We start from the raw sequence: 19,807 nt of genomic DNA on the forward strand, positions 1-19,807 counted from the left end.
TGTAACTGAATCACTTTGCTGTACAGAAAAAATTAATGCAACATCGTAAATCAACTATAATTTTAAAGATAATATGATTTATGCTGAAAAAAAAGAAATTAACAATCTTAGATTCCTGAATCAAAAGCCTCAACAATATTAACCACAAAAGATCACAAGTTTTGGTATCTAAGAAATAAAATGCATGCTATTTGCAGTTTGATTATGAAAATTTTGCTTACCCACTGAGACAAGATTGTGGTAGTTCTCCAGCATCACATCCCTATACAGCATCCTCAGAGAAGGGTCTAGGTGCTTCCATTCCTCCTGGGTGAAATCTACAGTCACATCTCCAAATGACAATGACCCCTAGAACAGCACATTTCTGCTCAGTCTGAAGAGTTCAGAACTGGACTGGCACGGAAAAGATGTATGGAAACGAATTCTTACTAGGTTCACTCTTGAGAGTTTAGATGTTATGATATGCCTACTACGTACATTATTTCACATCAGATTTTGTAAAAGAAAAATAATTTTTTAAATATGCTTTTTTAAAATTTTTTTTATTTTATTTTCCCACTGTACAGCAAGGGGATCAAGTTATCCTTACATGTATACATTACAATTACATTTTTTCCCCACCTTTTGTTCTGTTGCAGCATGAGTATCTAGACAAAGTTCTCAATGCTACTCAGCAGGATCTCCTTGTAAATCTATTCTAAGTTGTGTCTGATAATTCTGCCTTTGTTTTAATTTATTAATTCCCTATGCCTTGAAATGTCCTAGCTGTTGTAAATTATAAGAATAAAACCTTCTTGTTCTCCAGAAGGTTAAATACTACACGAACACAACACACTCAAAAACTCCAAAAATAAGGCATTATTGTAATATTAGAATAATGTAAAATGTATTCTTCAGTTAGGAAAGAAAATAAAAGTTTATTTTGTGTCAACGGCTTGTGCTTAATTGAAGAGGAAAAGCTTTATGGACTTAAATATGATGGATGTATGTTCTTTATGATTATGAGGCAAATTAGCATAAACAAAATATTAGCAGCATTAAAAACTCATGAGTTTATTTCAATTTCTGCCCCAGGATATAGAAAAAAAAAGTAATCATTCTCATTCCTACATTTAAAATGGGCCTGGTAACTTCAGACTCACTTTCTTTTCTAATTTATCAGAACCAAGGACACAAAACACCCAAGTGCCCCAAAATTCAGAAGAGATAACACCTGTAGGGAGAGGGAAAATGTATGTTCTTGCCTCTGCCAGTTGGACTACAGGTACGAATTCCACCAGAATACATGGCATATTAATTGATGAGGACTGCGTATGGGCTGTTGCAATAGACTGTGAAACCCCTGTGGGCCACAGACATTGAGGGGGCTTACACTTTCTTACAGGCTTCTTCTCCACAAACTCCACTGAGCACTTACTCTTTTCTTGGGAGAAGGGAAGGATTATGCCCTTGGCTTACAACTACATCTAGAGAAGGGGCAAGAAAACCAAGAAGGCCACACCCCCAAGACCCATAGACAGAGCCTCCCCAAGAACAAGAGAGGACAATCATCCCACCACTTCCCACCACCAAGCTAACAAGTTAGAATTAGAAGTACCAATAGAATACTGCTGACAGAGGGACTGGAGATAAATAAAAACATGCAAAGAGACTCTGAGGCACAAAGGGAAAACCTAAAAACTCAGAAAGGAAAAGACATGGCTTTGATAAACTAACCCCTATCCTAAAACACAAGGTGTTTTTACAGAAATTTGAAGCCTGTAGTGCACTAAGGGTAATAACACAAACAACATATCTTAAATTCTGCCAACTCCCAACTAGATTAACTCAAACCCCTAGTCTAAAAGCCTAGCAGGAAAGTCATGCTCATTTCCGGGAACAAAATCTATTTACCTCAGTAGAGTCTAACACAAGATATGTGGATTTCAACCAAAAATTACATAGCATATGAAAAGAGACTAACTAAATACTACCAAGACACAGAGTAATCATCAGAACCAGATTCAGATATGACATAGATGTTGAAACCATCTAACATAATTTTAAGTAATTATAACTAATATATTAAAGACTCTAACAGAAATGGTGGAAAACATGCAAAATCAGATGGGTAATTTCAAAAGAGATGATTAAATGGAAATGCTAGAAATGAAAACAGTAACAGAAAAAACACAGACATTAAAAACGTCCTCAACAGGCTCAGCAGCAGTTAACAGTCAAGGAAAGAATAAATGAACCTGAAGATGGGTCAACAGAAATGACCCAAACTGAAACTCAAAGAGCAGAAGAAGTGAAGAAAGGGAGAGAGAGAAGACAGAACATTGAAAAGCTGTGAAATATAATCAGATTTTCTGACATATGCATTAGCAGGGACTCAGAAAAAAAAAAAGAAAGAATGAGATAGAAGAAATATTTTAAGAAACAGTGGCTTAAAACTTATCTCAATTAATTTCCCTCTGGGCTCAGTGGTAATGAATCCAGCTAGTATCCATTAGGACATGGGTTCGATTCCTGGCCTCTCTCAATGGGTTAAGGATCCAGCATTGCTGTGAGCTGTGGTATAAGTTGCAGACGTGTCTTAGATCTGGTGTTGCTGTAGCACTGGCGTAGGCTGGCAGCTACAGCTCTGATTCAACCCCTAGCTCAGGAACTTCCATATGCTGTGGGTGTGGCCCTAAAAAAAAAAAAAAAAAAAACTCAAGTAATGACAGAAAACAAACCAAAGATTCCAGAAGCTCAAGACTACCAAGAAACATAAATTTCCCCTAAAAGCACAGTTAGGCACAGCATATTAAAGCTGCTTTAAAAAAAAAGAAAGTAAGAAAATCTGGAAGGTAGCCAGTGAACAAAGAAACATTACAAAAGAGAAATAAAGAGCACAATTAAAGCATACTTTAATACAGAAGCCATGCAAACTAGAACACAATGGAGTGACATCCCTAAGGTTCTGGAAGAAAATAGCTAACAATCAAGAATTCTATATTTATCAAAAATAGCTTCAAAAAACAAATACTTTCCCAGAAAAAATTTGAGGAATTCTTCACCAGCAGAACTACCCTACAAGAAATGTTAAGAAAACTCAATATCAGAGCGAAACTTGAATCTACACACACACACAAAAAAAGCGAAGAGGGATAGAAATGGAATAAATAAAAGGGAAATTAAATTAATTTTTCCTGCCCTGATTTTTAATTGCTCTAAAGCAAAGTTTGGGAAACTTTTTCTTTAAAGACCCAGAAAGTAAATATTTTAGGCTTTGTGGGTCATACATTAAATACTGCAAACAAATGACTAGTACCCATGAGGACACAGGTTTCATCCCTGGCCTCGCTCAGTGGGTTAAGGATCCAGCATTGCTGTGAGCTGTGGTGTAGGTCACAGATGTGGCTCAGATCTGGCGTTGCTGTGGCTGTGGTATAGGCCTGCAACTATAGCTCCAACTCGACCCCTAGCCTGGGAACACCATATGCTGTGGGTGCAGCCTTAAAAATACAATAAATAAATAGATATTGCAATTTCTCAACTCTACCACTGTGGTGTGAAAGTAACCATTTACAAAAGCAGGTAGCAAGCTGAATTTCGCCTATGGCTGTAGACTGTGATCCTTGCTCTAAAGGACAACTGACTGTTTAAAGCAAATAGAGTAGCATTGTATTTTGTGTATATAGCATATGTTAAAGTAAGCTGTATGATGCAATAATGGTACAAAAGACAGGGGAGAACTGGGAATATATTGCTGTAAGGTCCTTACACTAAACAGCAAGTAATTTAATATTTGAAAGGAGACTCCAGTGAACTAAAAATGTATATTATAAGCCCTAGGACAACTATTTAAAAACTTGAGAGGTATACATAATAAGTCAATAGCAAAGACTAAAATAGAATAATAAAAAATATGCAACTAATCCAAGAGAAGAAAAAAATAAAGAATTGAAAAAATAGAAAATAGGAAATGGAAAATTTTAATTCACCATATCAATAACCAAATTAAATGTGAATGTTCTTATCAAATTAGATAAAGACAGAGATTGTTAGACTGGGTTTAAAAGAAAAAACAGGACTGGCTACAATAAACTTACCTTAACTACAAAAACATAAAAAGTTAAAGATACAAGATAAAGAAAGAAATACCATACAGGAGTTCCCGTTGTGGCGCAGTGGTTAATGAATCCGACTAGGAACCATGAGGTTTCGGGTTCGATCCCTGCCCTTGCTCAGTGGGTTAACGATCCGGCGTTGCTGTGAGCTGTGGTGTAGGCTGGCAGCTATAGCTCCGATTAGACCCCTAGCCTGGGAACCTCCATATGCCACAGAAGCGGCCCAAGAAATGGCAAAAAGACAAAAAAATAATTAAAAAAAAAGAAAGAAATACCATACAAACAATAACCCAAAGAAAGATGAAGCTGCTATATTAATATCAGACAAATAGACTGATAACACCTTTATTATCAAAAATAAAGATGCATATTACATAATGATAAAAGGAAAATTCTCCAAGGCAAAAGTAAATGTGGATGCACCTAACAAAAGAGTTTCAAAATATGTGAGGTTAAAAATTGACAGAACTAAAAAGAAAAATAGACAAAAAATAATAAAGTTGGAGCCTATTATTTATTTAAGTAATCAAGAGAAATAAAAACAAAATTGGAGAGTTCCCATCATGGCTCAGTGGAAACAAATCTGACTAGCATCCATGAATAGGCAGGTTTAATCCCTGGCCTCTCGCAGTGGGTTAAAGATCTGGCATTGCCATGAGCTGTGGTGTAGGTCGCTTTCCAACAAAGAAATGTCCAGGAGTTCCCGTTGTGGCACAGCGGTAACAAATCTGACTAGGAACCACAAGGATGCAGGTTCCATCTCTGGCCTCTCTCAGTAGGTTAAGCATCTGGTGTTGTGATGAGCTGTGGTGTAGGTCGAAGACGTGGCTCAGGGCTCGAATTGCTGTGGCTGTGATGTAGGCCCGCAGCTGTAGCTCTGATGAGACCCCTAGCCTGGGAATCTCCATAGGTGGTTCCTAGGTGCAGTCCTAAAAAACAAAAACAAAGCAAAAACAAAAGAAATGTCCAGAATTAGATGGTTTCACTGATGTATTCTATCAAATAAAGATGAATTTATATCAATTCTTCACAAATTCTTCCCCTAAAATAGAAGAAATGGAACACTTTCTAACTCATTCTATGGGGTTACTGGAATACACATAGGCAGGCAGGCACGCGTGCACACACACACACACACACACACACAATCAAAAGCAAAGAAACTACAGACTGATGCAAAAATTTTCAACAAATAGTAGCAAAATGAATCCAGAAGCATATAAAAAGAATTACACACCATCACTAACTGGGGTTCACACCAGAAATGCAAGGCTAATTTTAACCTGGAAAAATCCTTAATGTAATACAACATATTAATAGAGTGAAAGACAAAAAAATCACATGATCAACACTCCATGTTAAAAGTACTCAAAGTACGAATAGAAGGAAACGTCCTTAACTCAATATATGGCATCTATGAAACACCTACAACAAATATCATGTTTAATGGTGAAAAGTTAAACACTTTATTCCCACCTTAGATCATGATTAAGAGAAAAACATCCATTCTCACCACTTTTATTCAGCACTTTATTGCTCAACAATGTACTGTACTATTTAGAATTTATTCAACATTATCCAACACCGAACATTAGCTAAGGCAATTAGGTAAGAAGAAGCAAAAGGCATCTGGATCAGAAAAGAAGAAATAACACTATCTTTATCTGTAGGCGTTGTGATCTTACTCATAGAAAAACCTAAGAAAATCATTTTGAAAACTACTAAAACAAACTAGTTGAGTGATGTTTCAGTACACAAGGTCAATACATACACCAGCAATGAACAATCTGAAAAACAATTCCATTCACAAAAGCCTAAAAAAGAATACTTAGGAATAGAGTTAACAAAAGAAATGCAAGACTTATTACACTGAAAACTACAAAATATTTTTTTTTAAAAAATTAAAGAAAATAAGTGGAAAGATATTCCATGCTCATGAATGAGAAGATACAAGATGGCAATATTCTCCATACTTTCCAAATTATTTACAGATTCAATATGATCCTATCAAAATCCCACTTGCTTTTTTGGGCAGAAATTTACAAGCTAATTCTAAAATTTACATAAAAATGTAAAGCACCCAGAATGCCCAAACAGATGTGAAAAAGAATTTCAAGGAAATTTCAATACTTTCTATAAGGCTATAGAAATCATGACAGTGTGGCACTGGAATAATAATAGACATATATGTCAATGCAATAGAACTGAAAGTCCAGAAAAGAAAACAAACCTCACATTTATTGATTTACAACAAAGGTGCCAAGACAATTCAATGAGAATGAATAAAAACTGGAAACAACCTGCAGTGCTTTTGGGAATGTGAAATGGTTCACACTCACTGGAAAACTGCTATTTTTCTCAAAAGGTTAGACACAGAGTTAATATATGACTCAGCAGTGCCACCCCCAGGTTATCTACCCAAGTGAAAGGAAGCCACACAAAAAGTTTGTCAAAAATAAAATCAGATCAAGTTAAAACTTTAATAAGAGTTTATGTTTATCGTGCATACAAAAGAACAGACTGAACTGGGAGACCAAAGCAAAAGTGTTAAGAAGCTCAGAGGCACGACCTTACCGAATGAATTATAAAGTGAACAATGAGAAGTAATCTAGCCTTTACAATGATTAGTTATTACAATGGAGTTTTACAGATAGCAGGAGATTAGTTAAAAGTGATTATCTTAGGCGACTTTAGGAAGATGACTCAAGTTTTATGATTATCAGAGATATTATAAAAGTAACCTAACTTAAGCTTTGTTTATGTGGCCTATCTCGTTTTATCTGCTCAAGGGATTTTCAGGCCTAGCCTCTATTTTCCTTACATTCAGCAAGTTGGATACAACCTTTCATAGCAGCATTATTCATTATAGCAAAAAAAATGGAAATAACCATCAACTGTCCATCAAGTGGAGAACAGATCAACAAAAGGTGGTATATTCACACTATAATAAAGAGTCTGACTCTGCTTTTAATTTTGACTGCTATAGGCTTCAAAATCACTTTTGCCTTTCTCTTCTGCCCCACATCCAGGCAAACTGACAAGAAAATCCTTACATCCTCTGGCCCACATGTATGTTCTCTTTCCCAGCCCTAAACTGTAACTGCAATAAAAACCAGGCCACTCCTTCCAACTCATTCTCAAGCCACTCAAGCAAGTTCTAGATCAGCTTGGTTGCTTACCCTGCTCTACCCAGAAATTCCCATGAGGTCATTAAAAAATATTTTAACATCCTCTTAATGAGTGCAAATCTCGACACCCAAGCCAAATTTGGGGTGGACTTTTTTTTTTTTAATTATTAAAGTATAGTTGATTTACAATGCTGTGCCAGGCTGACCTGTTTTAATTTGTCTTCTGTGGGGCCACTTACATCCTGGGAGCAATGACCACCACAAACTGGGGGTCTTCTTCTCTTGTTTTTGGCTAGCTAACTGGTTTTGTTGCCTGATGGGAAGCATGTATTTTGAGCTCTGCTGTTTTATGCTTCACTTGTGGGGTGCATCCTGAGCCCTTGCCTCGGCCATAGATTTAACTAACTGAAACTGAAAATTGCACTCTGTTTGCGTTCTACATAGTTGGTGTTAAGGGACAGGAGTGTGGAACTAAGGTCCGTGTTTGGGTCATGTGTTTTGGCCCAGATCTCTTTTTGTGCCTGAAATTGAATCCTGTGTCTCAATTCCTGCATAAACTGTAAGAGACACCAGCATCCCGGATTTTACCTTGTGGCTATTGATTGTATCTCAACCAGGTATTGGTTTACATTGTACGGAGCACTCAGGAGAAAGACTCGTATCCTGTTCAATACATGGGCCTTTTGGGGTCACTCATATGAAGAAACAGCAATTACCACGTCACTCCTAAAAGTCACACCTAAAAGCATCAAGGATGGCTCTCAAGGAGGGGTCAACACAATTGGCTGAACTTTATTGCCACAAATAATTTGGCCTCCCCCAAAGAGAAGGTCTGGGGCTTCTGGGAGGTGATCTCTGGGTTCTCAGTGTATTATGGCTGATTGTAGTTTCTTTGCTTCCCTCAGAGCCTTGGGTCTCATGCGATAATCTTAATGTGATTTAGGGTGGTGTCTGGCCATACCTGTATAGTCTTAGAGTGGGGGCTGGCCATGCCAGAAAGAACAACAATGTGACTCATGGTGAGGGTTTTGGATCACACAGCATCGTCAACCCCAAACCACGCTCAACTGTGTGGGCAATCAATCATGCCTATATAACAGAACCCCAATAAAAGCCCTGAATAATGAGGCTTGGATGAGCTTTCCTGGTTGACAATACTCCATATGTACGTACTGTCACATGCCAATGCCTGGAGAATAATGCATACTGCCTCCCCACTTGAAGAAGAAATGGAAGCTTCACATTTGAAATCTTCCTGGACCTTGCCCTATGTGTCTCTTTCTTTGGCTGATCTTAATCTATATTCTTTCCTGTAGTAAGCCATAGTCATGACTTTAACAGTTTTCAGGGAGTGAGTTATCAAACTCGAGGGTGATTTTGGGGATCCTCAAAACTTGAAGATGGTTCAGAAAAAAAGATGATGGTCTTGTGTGAAGACTGCGCCCTCTAACTTTGTAGCTGACTACAACTTAGTTGACAGGTAAATTCAGCTTGTCATCTTATCATTGGAATTTTTGGCCAACCATCGGCTCTATCTACATATTCTTAAAGACAAAAAGGCCTTTTCAATGGCAGTAACAACAATTCCTTATCCAAAGTTGCCCCTCTTTGGTGAATAACTGAGAATATTTTGCCTCACAGATACTCAAAATATAAAGTCATATATGTCTTTGCACATACTAAAGCCACAATATAAGGCCTTGCCAAGACACTTCTTACCTCCTTTGAAGTTCTAGACATTGTTGATAGTAACCAGAGCACTCATTTCACCTCTTAAAATGTACAACCCTGAGCTCTTAAACAAGGTATTCAATAGAATCTCCATCTCGCTTACCCGCTTCAAGCTGCAGGCTTCATAGAATGTGATAATAACTTATTTAAACAACTTCAAAATCAAATAAAACAGAGTACATTTCTCAAACCTCAGGAGTGAATTGTAATAAAGACCCTGACTCCATTTTTGATGTCTGACACTAACAGCTTTCTAACCCCCACTCCTCCTTCCATTCAACTCCATATCTAGACAATGCCACAAAAGGCCCAGGAGGCTTACAAAGGAACTCTTCCAGGATGTCTCGCCCCCTACCTGCAGCTGAAACCAGGGTCTCTTGTCCTTACTCTTTCTTGAGCTGCTCAAGCCATTTTCAGACTATTTTGTGTTCTCGCTTGTTCTGCCCAGGAAGTCCCACGATGTGGGATCATTTCATAATTTTTTGGTGTGTCTTTACATTTGAACCAAAATTCCACCCTACTCAGGGCAAACACAAGCCACATTTAATGGAATACTATTTAGTCATAAAAAGTGACAAAGTACGATACACGCTCCTATACAGATGGGCCTCAGAAATATTACGCTAAGTGAAAGAAGCCAATTATAAAAGTCTACATGTTCTCCAGTTTATATGAAATGTCCAGAATAGGCATATCTATAGAGACAGATAGTAAATTGGATTAGAGATGAGGGAGGGGGATATGGAGATGGAATGCAATGTGACTGCTGACAACAAGAGGGTTTGGGGGGGGCTAATAAAAATGTTCTAAAATTAGACTGTGGCAATACCTGCAAAATTCTGTAAATTTAATTGTAAAACAAGAGAATTTTATGGTATATAAATTTTATCTCAAAAAGCCATTAAAAATAAAAAAGTTAAAAAAAATTTACACTAGACCAAAGAATTAAAAACACTACGTCTTTAGCAACAGAAAAATACTCAAGTTGTATTGTTTTACCAGGTTCTCACTAATATTGTCTATACACTGAGGGAAATAATCTACAGAAATCTCTCAAAAAAGACAAAGTGAAGTGCTTTGAGGCAAGGTTTATTTGTAAACTATTTTCCAAAACTACAGTTTCTCATAAGAATCTCATAGTAGAGGTACAGTCACTATGGAAAACAGTACAGAGGTTCTTCAAAAAACTAAAAATAGAGTTGCCATATGATCTAGCAATGCCACATATGGGCATATATCTGGACACAACTAAAATTCAAAAAGATATATGCATCCCTATGTTCATAGCAGCACTATTCAGAATAGCCAAGATATGGAAACAACCTAAATGTCCCAACAGAAGAATGGATTAAGAAGATATGATACATATACACAATGGAATACTACTCCGCCATAAAAAAGAATAAAACAATGCCATTTGCAGCAACACAGGTGGAACTAGAGACTCTCAAACTAAGTGAAGTCACAGAGAGAAAGACAAATACTGTATACCACCTATATGTGGAATCTAAAATATGGCACAAATGAACATATCTACAGAACAGAAACAGATTCACAGGCATGGAGAACAGACTTGTGGTTGCCAAGGGGAGGGGAAGGGGGAAGCAGTGGGTCAGACTGGGAGTTTGGGGTTAGTAGATGCAAACAATTATACATGAAGGGGGTAAACCACTCTCCTATGTATAGCACAGAGAACTATATTCAATGTCCTAATGGAAAAGAATATTTAAAAGAGTGTATATATGTATAACTGAATCACTTTGCTGTACAGCGGACATTAAGACAACACTGTAAATCACCTATACTTCAATTAAAAAAAAAAAAAAAAAAGAATTGGTGTGCCCAGAAGTTCTAGGATCTAACCCTTTCTGGGACTGTATCTCTATTCTGAAACTTTGGAGAGAGATCAAATGCCCCAGGGGTTCTCTTTTTGAGTGAGATTTCTGTTTCTAGAGTTGCAGCTCTTTAACCTCATAGAAACTGATTTGTTCCCTAGAGTTGAGAACTTAAGACTAAAGGACAAATTCATATTTGGAATCTTCACCCAGAACCCTAAGTCTGCATCTTCTTGTCCTTTGGAATACTGATCCCTAGAAATTAGAGCCACTAAGGACAAAGACAGACTAGACAATGCCTAGATCACCGGATGACAGAGCTAGGAATCAAAGCAACTGTGCCAGTCTATAAAGTCAGGCGGCCCCGCCCCACCAGCGCCCCCCCGCCCCCCCCGGGCCTTAGCACAACCCCATGCGTGCGCAAGCGCCCCCTTCCTGCAGACTTACGGACCGCGCCACCCCATAGGAGCTGAGGCGGACTCCTACCCAACAGCACTTCTTCCAGATTGAGACACCCCCGTCTGTCATTTCAGGGACTAGCTTCTCGGTCCCGGGCTCTACTTCCCGGCTTTCGAGTCAGGTGGGAAGGTGGGAAACCAGGATCATAAGAGTTGTTGACAAATCCAGAAACAATGAGATTTCAGGCTTCACGAAATTTCTAGATCTGGGAGGGTGACCAAGACCAAGGCGGAGTGGTGCATGCATAGGACACTTAGCGTCCTGGCTGGAGTTCTGCTGGGCAAACAAATCAAAATCTACATTACTGTAATCCTTCGCAGTTACTCCTTAGCATAACTAGGTACCTATTTATTAAAGGGTTTGGAGATGGCTCCGGATGGCTCGTAGTTCTGGAGTTGTCAATGCCCACCCGGTCCCACCCAGGGAGATCAGGCTCTATCTATAATAACAACTAAGTGTAAATTGTGGTTTTTAACTGCATTGTAGCTTAGGTTAGAAAAATCTCTTTAAAAGACCTTTGAAGACAATTATTAAAGTTTGACTATGGATAAGATAATAATGAATGTACTTAGTTTTAGAGATACATATTGAGGAGTGAGCTATATCTATTTTATCTATCTATCTATCTATCTATCTATCTATCTATCTATCTATCTACATTTTTGGAGCCACATTCAAAACATATGTAGGTTCCCAGTCTAGGAGTCAAATTGGAGTTACAGATGCCAGCCTACACCACAGCAACGTGGGATCCTAGGTGGTCTGAGACTGAAACCGCAGCTCACAGCAAGGCCTGAGCTTTAACCCACTAAGCGAGGCCAGGGATTGAACCCGAATCTTAATAGATAATAGTCTGGTTAGTTACCTTTGAGCCACAATGGGAACGCCCTTCTCTCTTTTCTTAGACAATTTCCATGAGAAAACCTGTGTTTGTAAATCTTTTTTTTTTTTTTTTTTTTTTTTTGTCCCTTTGAGATGCATGCAATTCTTTTTAAAAAGTAAATAAGGCTCTTGTAAATTTTACAATCCAGGAATACCTTCCTTAAATGCCTTGGAGCCATGTCTTTGAAATGTAAACATCAAGGAAGATAGCACCCTATCTCTTGGTGTCTGTAATAAACTACTAAGCTCTTGGCTAAACTTGTAACTACTTGCTTGTCATAGATACAAGAAAGTTTACTTTTCGTTTGGATAAAGACAATTATTAACTAATGCAGTCGGCTCCTCCAATTACCATGAGAATTTAGGATGAAGTATGTGTAGCCAGTAATATTGCCAAGTCCTCCTACAAATCTAGAACATAGAAATCCTGGCTATATAAAAGTGTTATATTTCTTTGGTTTTGTAAGCTCATTAGCAGTTTGCCTGGAATGCACAATGCAGTCTGGTTTAATGCTTATTTAATAAAATACTGTCTTCGTTTCTCCATTTTTGGAGATTTTCTGGGTTGGCAAGAGACTATTTGGGTAGTTATTTTCCCATCACCTCTTACCTAGCAAACTGGTATAGATAGATAGTCCAATATGTATTTTTCACTATATAGATTCTACATGTTTTAAAATTTAATTTTATAAAAATTTAGTATTTTTGTAATTGCTTTGAGAGGAAACTCATTTCTACTGTTGGCACAGAGTAAGCTGATGTCATTAAGTTACCGACCAGGAAATCAGCATATATTCTGTACACATTCCTTAGTGAAACGATAGTTAAACATACCATTAGTGTAAAATTTGAGTACAAATTTCAGAAGAGTGTTCATCAAGCGTTTTTTTTTTTTTTTTTTTTGTCTTTTGAAAAGTCGTATACGTGGGACTCGTCTTCTGTTTTAGCTTATTCATATTGTCTCTTCATCACGTTTCATGCGTCATTTTCATTACTTTGAAAGCTAAATTCCTAAAATAAAGTCAGCTGTTACAGGGTGTTTTACTTGGAATGCACTACTTTACTTAGTTCCAAGTACTTTCTTTAAACTACTATCAATATTCATCGAACCACCTCACAGTAGTTTTCCGTTTTCAAGAGCATCCCACTATGGGCTGCCTTTTCTAATCAGTTACCGGTGAGAAATGAAAGGCGGCAAACGCTCACTCAACAGACGAGGCCGAACCTCGTGACGTCACCCAAAGTGGAGGGTCGGCGAAGCCCCGGGGCAGAGTAGTTCCAGAGTGGGGCGCCGGGAGCCTTCTGCGCATGAGCAATTCGAGTAATTCCATCGCCCTTCAGGAAACGCCATTTTCAGTCTCACGCTGCAGGGGGGGAGAGGACTCAGGAGCCTCAGGTCTGAGCAGCGCCGCAGAGGGCGGGGCCTGGAACCTGCGCGGGCCAGGAACCTAGCCCGAGCTGCTGCAGGTGTGTCGGAGGCCTCTCGGCTGGCGCCTGGCCGGGGGCGGGGGGAAGCCGGGCCTCCGCGGCTGCGCGGGATCGGAGAACCTGGCCGTCGCCGCCGCCGTCCCCCTCTGAGCGCCAGACTGCCCTCTGAGAAGGACTGGGGAGGGAGTCAGGATGGGGGCTCGCTGGGGAGGCTGGTTGTCCGCAGTCTGGTACCTCCCCTGAAGCCGTGTTTCTTGACCTCCGGGAGAAGGGCGGCTCCAGGAGGCCTGGGGCACGGGGCGTAGCGGGGACGAACGCGCGAGGGAAGAGCGGTTTGTGACGTGGATCCCAAGCCCGTCACGTCCGGGCAGGCGCAGCGGCGGGGCAGGCCGCTGGAGACGCGGCGCTGCAAAGCCCGAAGGACCCGGGCTCAACTCCAGCGCCCGCCAATAAATAGGCAGGCTAATCTGGGTACTATACGACTCGAATGCTCATCTGTAAAATTATAGTAACATTTCGAGTCATTTTTTGTATTAAATAGGATAGAATATATAAAGTATGATAAGGATTCAATAAAGGTGAGCTGCTTTATCATTACAAGGTATGCTGTTCTTTTCATTATTGGCTCATTTAATCATCTTAATCATCATGATCTTCCTTTGAATCTGTATAAACCACCTCCATTTTAATGAATTCGAGTCCTAAGGGTTCAGGGAGATAAAACAGCTTATCCAGCCTTAGTAGGTGGGATTTTAATTCTCACTTGTTTTACTCCGTAGTTCATGCTGTTTCCCACCCTAAAATCCGGTCTTGGGTTGTATTTAGTACAGTGATTGTCCCTGAGCACTACTGGAGTGCAGTGGACCTAATCTTACCAGGTAGTATTTTCAAAATCCTTGAGTCTTCCTCAGAACTCCTGTGTAAAAGGTTAATTAAGGCCCTTCCTGCATTTTCTAACCTGTCTCTGTTCTCAGATGACTGTTAAACCTATAAATTTAAACTACATTTGAAACTCTGAATTTTAAGTTTTACTGGAAAAGCTGAGAATTCTGTCCAGGCCAGAGACTAGTTTCTAGAAAGGAGGAATAGGACAGATTGTAAAAGATGAAAACTGCAATTTCATCCATGCTCCATATTATGAAAGTGACATAATGCCTCTGATTGGTTGTGTATCTAGGCTTATTAAGTAGGCATTTTGTAAGGACCAGAGCAGCCAGAAATGATTTCTTCTGCATATGAGAAGGACCTCAGAATTAGGGCAACTAGTTACCTTTTGCTCCATATATAAAGTCCCTGTTTTGGGATTATGATGCCAAATTGTTACTTTAGAAGTTAGATTTGTGTCACTGTCCACAGATTAGATGGCCATGTCAGAATTCATCAAGGCCTAATTAAATTTTACCCTAGGCCCCAACCCAAGGTTAGAAGGGACAATGAATTCTGGGGTACTGTTGGATTTGTGGTGCTGAATTGCAGACTTAAAGAATCAGAATAGTATATGATTGTTCAAAATGACCTAATTCCTTCTCATGTTAAAGATATTAGCATTGAAACAGAGAGTCACTAAGTTTGTTAATAGCAGAGCTTAACATAGAACTGAAGTCTGGTCCAGGATACCATATTTTAGTCAAAACAAGGTTCTTGGAGAAACTGAAATCTAGGGGGAAGAAACATCTTATTTTTGAGAGCTTTGAAGACCTTCTAACTTTCTGGGGTTTATAATATTAATAGGAAAAACTGTTATGACATGTAATTTAAAAACTTTTCCACATCACTAGATACTTCTCTTCAATATCATTTGTAGTGCCAGCATAGGGTTCCATGCTTGGGATATGCATTATATAACTTGCTTAACTAATCTGCTATTATTGGAGTTTAAATTTTCAATTCTCTTGTGTTATAAATAACACAAGTAAATGGACACATAATTTTCAAAATGGCCAATAGGAAAGAAATGTTTAGATTCACTCAAAAATGTCCAAGATTCTGGAGTTCCCGTCATGGCTTATCAGCAATGAACCCGACCAATATCCATGAGGACATGGGTTCAATCCCTGGCCTCGCTCAGTGGGTTAAATGATCCGGCATTGCTATGGCTGTGGTTTAGGCCGGTGGCTACAGCTCTGATTTAACCCCCTAGCCTGGGAAGTTCCGTATGCCACGGGTGCAGCCCTAAAAAGACAAAAAAAAAAAAAAAAAAAAAGGTCTCAGATTCATCAAGATTATATCACCATCACCAATGGTGAATCCTTCTTTATCATGGTCCTTCCTATTCCTTCTCATGGCTAAATGGATATTTTCCCAGAGGTTTATTTTTTACTAAAATATTGTGTGTAAATTTTTCACAGGTGATTCCTGAGCTGCAAGATAAGGTGTCTTATGACTTCTATCTTCCAACTTTCTCTGTCTGGCTTCATATTTTCTACTTCCCTAATAGCAGCAGAAAATGAACAAATTCCGGGTGAGTCATTTATTTAGTTCTTACTTTACTTCACAGATGTGTGTTTTTAGTGAGTTTTATGAAAGAGAGCCCATATATTAAATTGGAAAAGTGGAAATAGTTAAAAATCACCTTCGGGGAGAATACTGTTTGAATACCACAGCAGTCCAAGTTGTGGTCTGCAGACCTCTGGGAACTTCAAGACCCTTTTAAGGCACATGTGAGGCCAAAACATAATACCAGTATGTAAACTGCCTTTTACACTGTAAATTGCACTTTATGTGTAAAAGCAATAGATTGCTATCTGTTTGGCATAAATCAAGACAATGACACCAATGGCATTGTATTCCTCCTCAATATACTCATAATAAAAAACTGCCACTTTTACCTAAGGCTCTCCTTGATGAAGCAGTAAAACTATTAATTTATTCAATTTTGGCCCTTGAGTACATTTTTTTAATATCAGCAGAGTAAAATGGGAAGTTCATATAAAGTATTTTTTTGTATACTGAGGTATGATGGTTGGTTGTCTTGAGGAAAAGCATTTGTGTGATTTATTTGTGAGCTCCCAAATCACTTTTCATAGAATATCATTTTTACCTGAAGGAGCAACTGGCAGCAAACTATGGTTATTCAGACAGTATCCAAACATTTTCTCAAAAATGAGTGAAGTGAGCTTGTCATTCCAATGAAAATAACTGTTAGTATTTGTTGCTAATAGTAAAACTTGACGAGTTCCTTGGTGCCTCAGTGGGTTAAGTAAGCATCTGGCATTGTCAATGCTGTGGTATATGTTCCATTCCTGGCCCAGTAACTTCCATATGCCATGCATACGCCCCCCCCCAAAAAAAAGAGTTGAGAAACAATTAGAATGTGAAGCTGACAAATACTTAAAGACTTTCCTAATAAAGACTGGTGAAGATATTAACAAATTTGATTTTATATTAAATAATATGTCAACATTTTTACATCTTTTTTTTTTTTTTGTCATTTTTAGGACTGCACCTGCGGCATATGGAGGTCCCCAGGCTAGGGGTCTGATCCGAGCCATAGCTGCTGGCCTATGCCACAGCCACAGCAACGCCAGATCCGAGACTCATATGTGACCTATACCACAGCTCACGGCAATGCTGGATCCTTAACCCACTGAGCAAGGCCAGGGATTGAACCCACAACCTCATGGTTCCTATTAGAATTCATTTCCGCTGCACCACAACGGGTACTCCTTTTTTTTTTTTTAAACTTCTGATATATGTGCTCAGTTTAAGAGGACAGAGTGATAGAAGTGAGGAACAGGGAATAAGTTGGTTAGGGAATGCCACTCTAAAAGGTAATATTTGAGGAATGTCTTGAATTAAATGAGAGAGCCAGGTAGAAATCTGGAGGAAAAACATTCTACATAGAAGGAACAGAAAATGCATACACCATGCAGCATGTTCCAGAAACAGTATATAGGACACTGAAACTAGAGAGGAATGACAGTAAGATGTTAAGATCTAAGAGGTAGACGGAATAGGATATGCAGAACTTTGCAGGCTGTAGAGAACAATGAATTTTGATTTTATTTATTGGTTCATTAAAATATTTTAAAATCATACTTTATGAATTCAATTTTATACATTCATATAATGTATATGTATAGTTTAGGGAATACTGATTAAATACCACTGTAACCCCTATCTGGTTTAAGCAATGAAAATTACTAGTACTTTTGAAGCCTCTGTGTGCCTTTCCTTAATCTTATCCCACCATTACCCAGAGAAAAGGAATCCTGAATTCTGTGGTAACCATTTCTTTGCTTTTTTGAACATAATTAAAAAAAAAAACCACACACAAAACAGTATATCTGGCAATTAATTAAATGCCCTTTGGTAAGTTCTTAACATAGTTTGTCTTGCATAATACTCATAGCCAACGTTTGATGTGTAAATACTACCATACCATAAATTTTTGACGTGGACCTCATCTGTTATTAATTAGAAACCATAGCCTTTAGGCCTGATAGTGGAGAGAAGGAGACTCTAGAAGGAGGGAGAAATAAAGTAGGAGGAAGCTCAAAAATTTTAACCTATTCTACAGGTTTTCTTTGGTCACTCTTGAACACTTTTTTTTGGCTGGGGGGCTGGGGGGGTGGGGGGGTGGGCGTGGGCATGGCGTGTAGCATCTTGATGTGGAATCTCAGTTCCCAGACTAGAGACTGAACTCTGGGCTGCAGTGGTGAAAGCACCAAGACATAACCACTAGGCTACCATTTATATCTTATATGTGAAAATTTCCTTGTCTAGCATTCATTCAGAGGTGGCACAAGATGTTTTTCTTTACTTTATACTCTGTAACTAATCACTGAGTGGTCAGTCTGGGACAACTAGTGAGCTTTTTTGTTTTTTGAGGAATTTTGAGTGCATTTGTCACTACCAACTCTTGGAAAAGTTTATTTTATGCAGATAATTGGATTTTCTTTTGTTTGTTCTTAGACATTTTGGCCAGATTAGATCTCTTTAATTCCTTCTTGTATCTCTCAAATTATATTGGCATAAATTTCTTCTGTGTGTAAAAATCTTTTATAGTTATTGTTTTTATTCTCCTTGCTTGTTGTCTTAGTAAGAGTCTGCTAGTAGAAAATTCTCAGTATTCTTTATATGAAATATGCACAAAGTAATTTTTCATTGTGTATAGAAATCTTGGTTGACGGTTCTTACCTTTTAAAGCATTGAAAAAAAAATAAAACATTGAAAAGCATTTACTGCCTTCTACTACTAATGCTGTTAAAAACTCACCTGTTAACTTGTCAGACCTTTATAATAAATTTGAATTTGACTACTCTAGCTACCTCGTATGTATAGAATTGTAGAGTATTTATCTTGGCTTATTTCACTCAAAAAGATGCCTTTAAGGTTCACTCATGTTATAGCATGTGATGGGATTCCCTTCTTTTTAGAGGCTGAATAATATTCCATTGTTTGTATGTATTATATTTTGTTCATGCAGTCACTTGTTGATGGAGCCTTGGGTTGCTTGAACTTTGTAGCTATTGTGAATAATGTTGCTATTGTGAACACCAGTATACAAATTACTGTTTGAATCCCTGTTTTGAATTCTTTTTGATAAATAACTAGGAGTGAAATTGATGGATCATATGGTAATTTGTTTTGTTTTGTTTTTTTGAGGAACTGCCATACAATATGCCATAGTGACTGGACCATTTAACATTTTCACCAGCAACGCGCAAAGGCTCTAGTTTCTTACGTCCTTGCTGATATTCGACAATATTTTCTGTTTTTCTTTGTTTTGAGGATCTTTTTTTTTTTTTTTTTTTTTTTTTAAGGAGTAACCATCCTAGAAGTTTCCCGTCGTGGCGCAGTGGTTAACGAATCCGACTAGGAACCATGAGGTGACAGGTTCGATCCCTGGCCTTGCTCAGTGGGTTAAGGATCCAGTGTTGCCGTGAGCTGTGGTGTAGGTTGCAGACGCGGCTCGGATCCCGAGTTGCTGTGACTCTGGCGTAGGCTGGCAGCTACAGCTCCGATTAGACCCCTAGCCTGGGAACCTCCATACCTCCATGTGCCGCAGGAGCAGCCCAAGAAATAGAAAAAAAAAAAAAAAAGAGTAACCATCCTAATGGATGTGAAGTGATTTTATTTACTTTTTAATTTACAGTACAATCCACTCTTTTGGGATATACATTTCAATGACTTTTGACACATGTATGAAGACATGTAACACATCATCCCCACAGTCAAGATACAGAACAGTTTAATCACCTCAATATCTCCTTAGTTCCTTCTATTGTAGTCTATCACTAATTCC

The 19,807-nt window shown here is 38.5% G+C and overlaps 1 protein-coding gene across 11 annotated transcripts in view; it reads left to right on the forward strand.

Annotated features, from left to right (window-relative positions):
- The first annotated feature begins 13,455 nt into the window (after window positions 1-13,455).
- ZNF25 (zinc finger protein 25) overlaps window positions 13,456-19,807 on the forward strand; it is a 30,045-nt gene continuing 23,693 nt past the window's right edge. For 2 of the 11 annotated variants that reach the window (XM_013983246.3, XM_084997007.1), the window contains exons 1-2: window positions 13,456-14,161; window positions 15,909-16,021. In XM_013983246.3, the coding sequence (XP_013838700.1) occupies window positions 16,007-16,021 (15 nt within the window). In that variant the 5' untranslated portion in view covers window positions 13,456-14,161; window positions 15,909-16,006. Of the gene's footprint in view, window positions 14,162-15,908; window positions 16,022-19,325; window positions 19,399-19,807 lie in introns of all 11 variants that reach the window. The other 9 variants (XM_005670992.4, XM_084997006.1, XM_005670993.4 and 6 more) reach the window with 7 other exon arrangements.

This window comes from Sus scrofa, chromosome 14 (genome assembly GCF_054392235.1).
Source record: "Sus scrofa isolate SSC_HxYL_T2T_F1_AM1 chromosome 14, Sscrofa_HxYL_maternal_Yorkshire_Landrace_v2.0, whole genome shotgun sequence".
NCBI lineage: Eukaryota > Metazoa > Chordata > Mammalia > Artiodactyla > Suidae > Sus > Sus scrofa.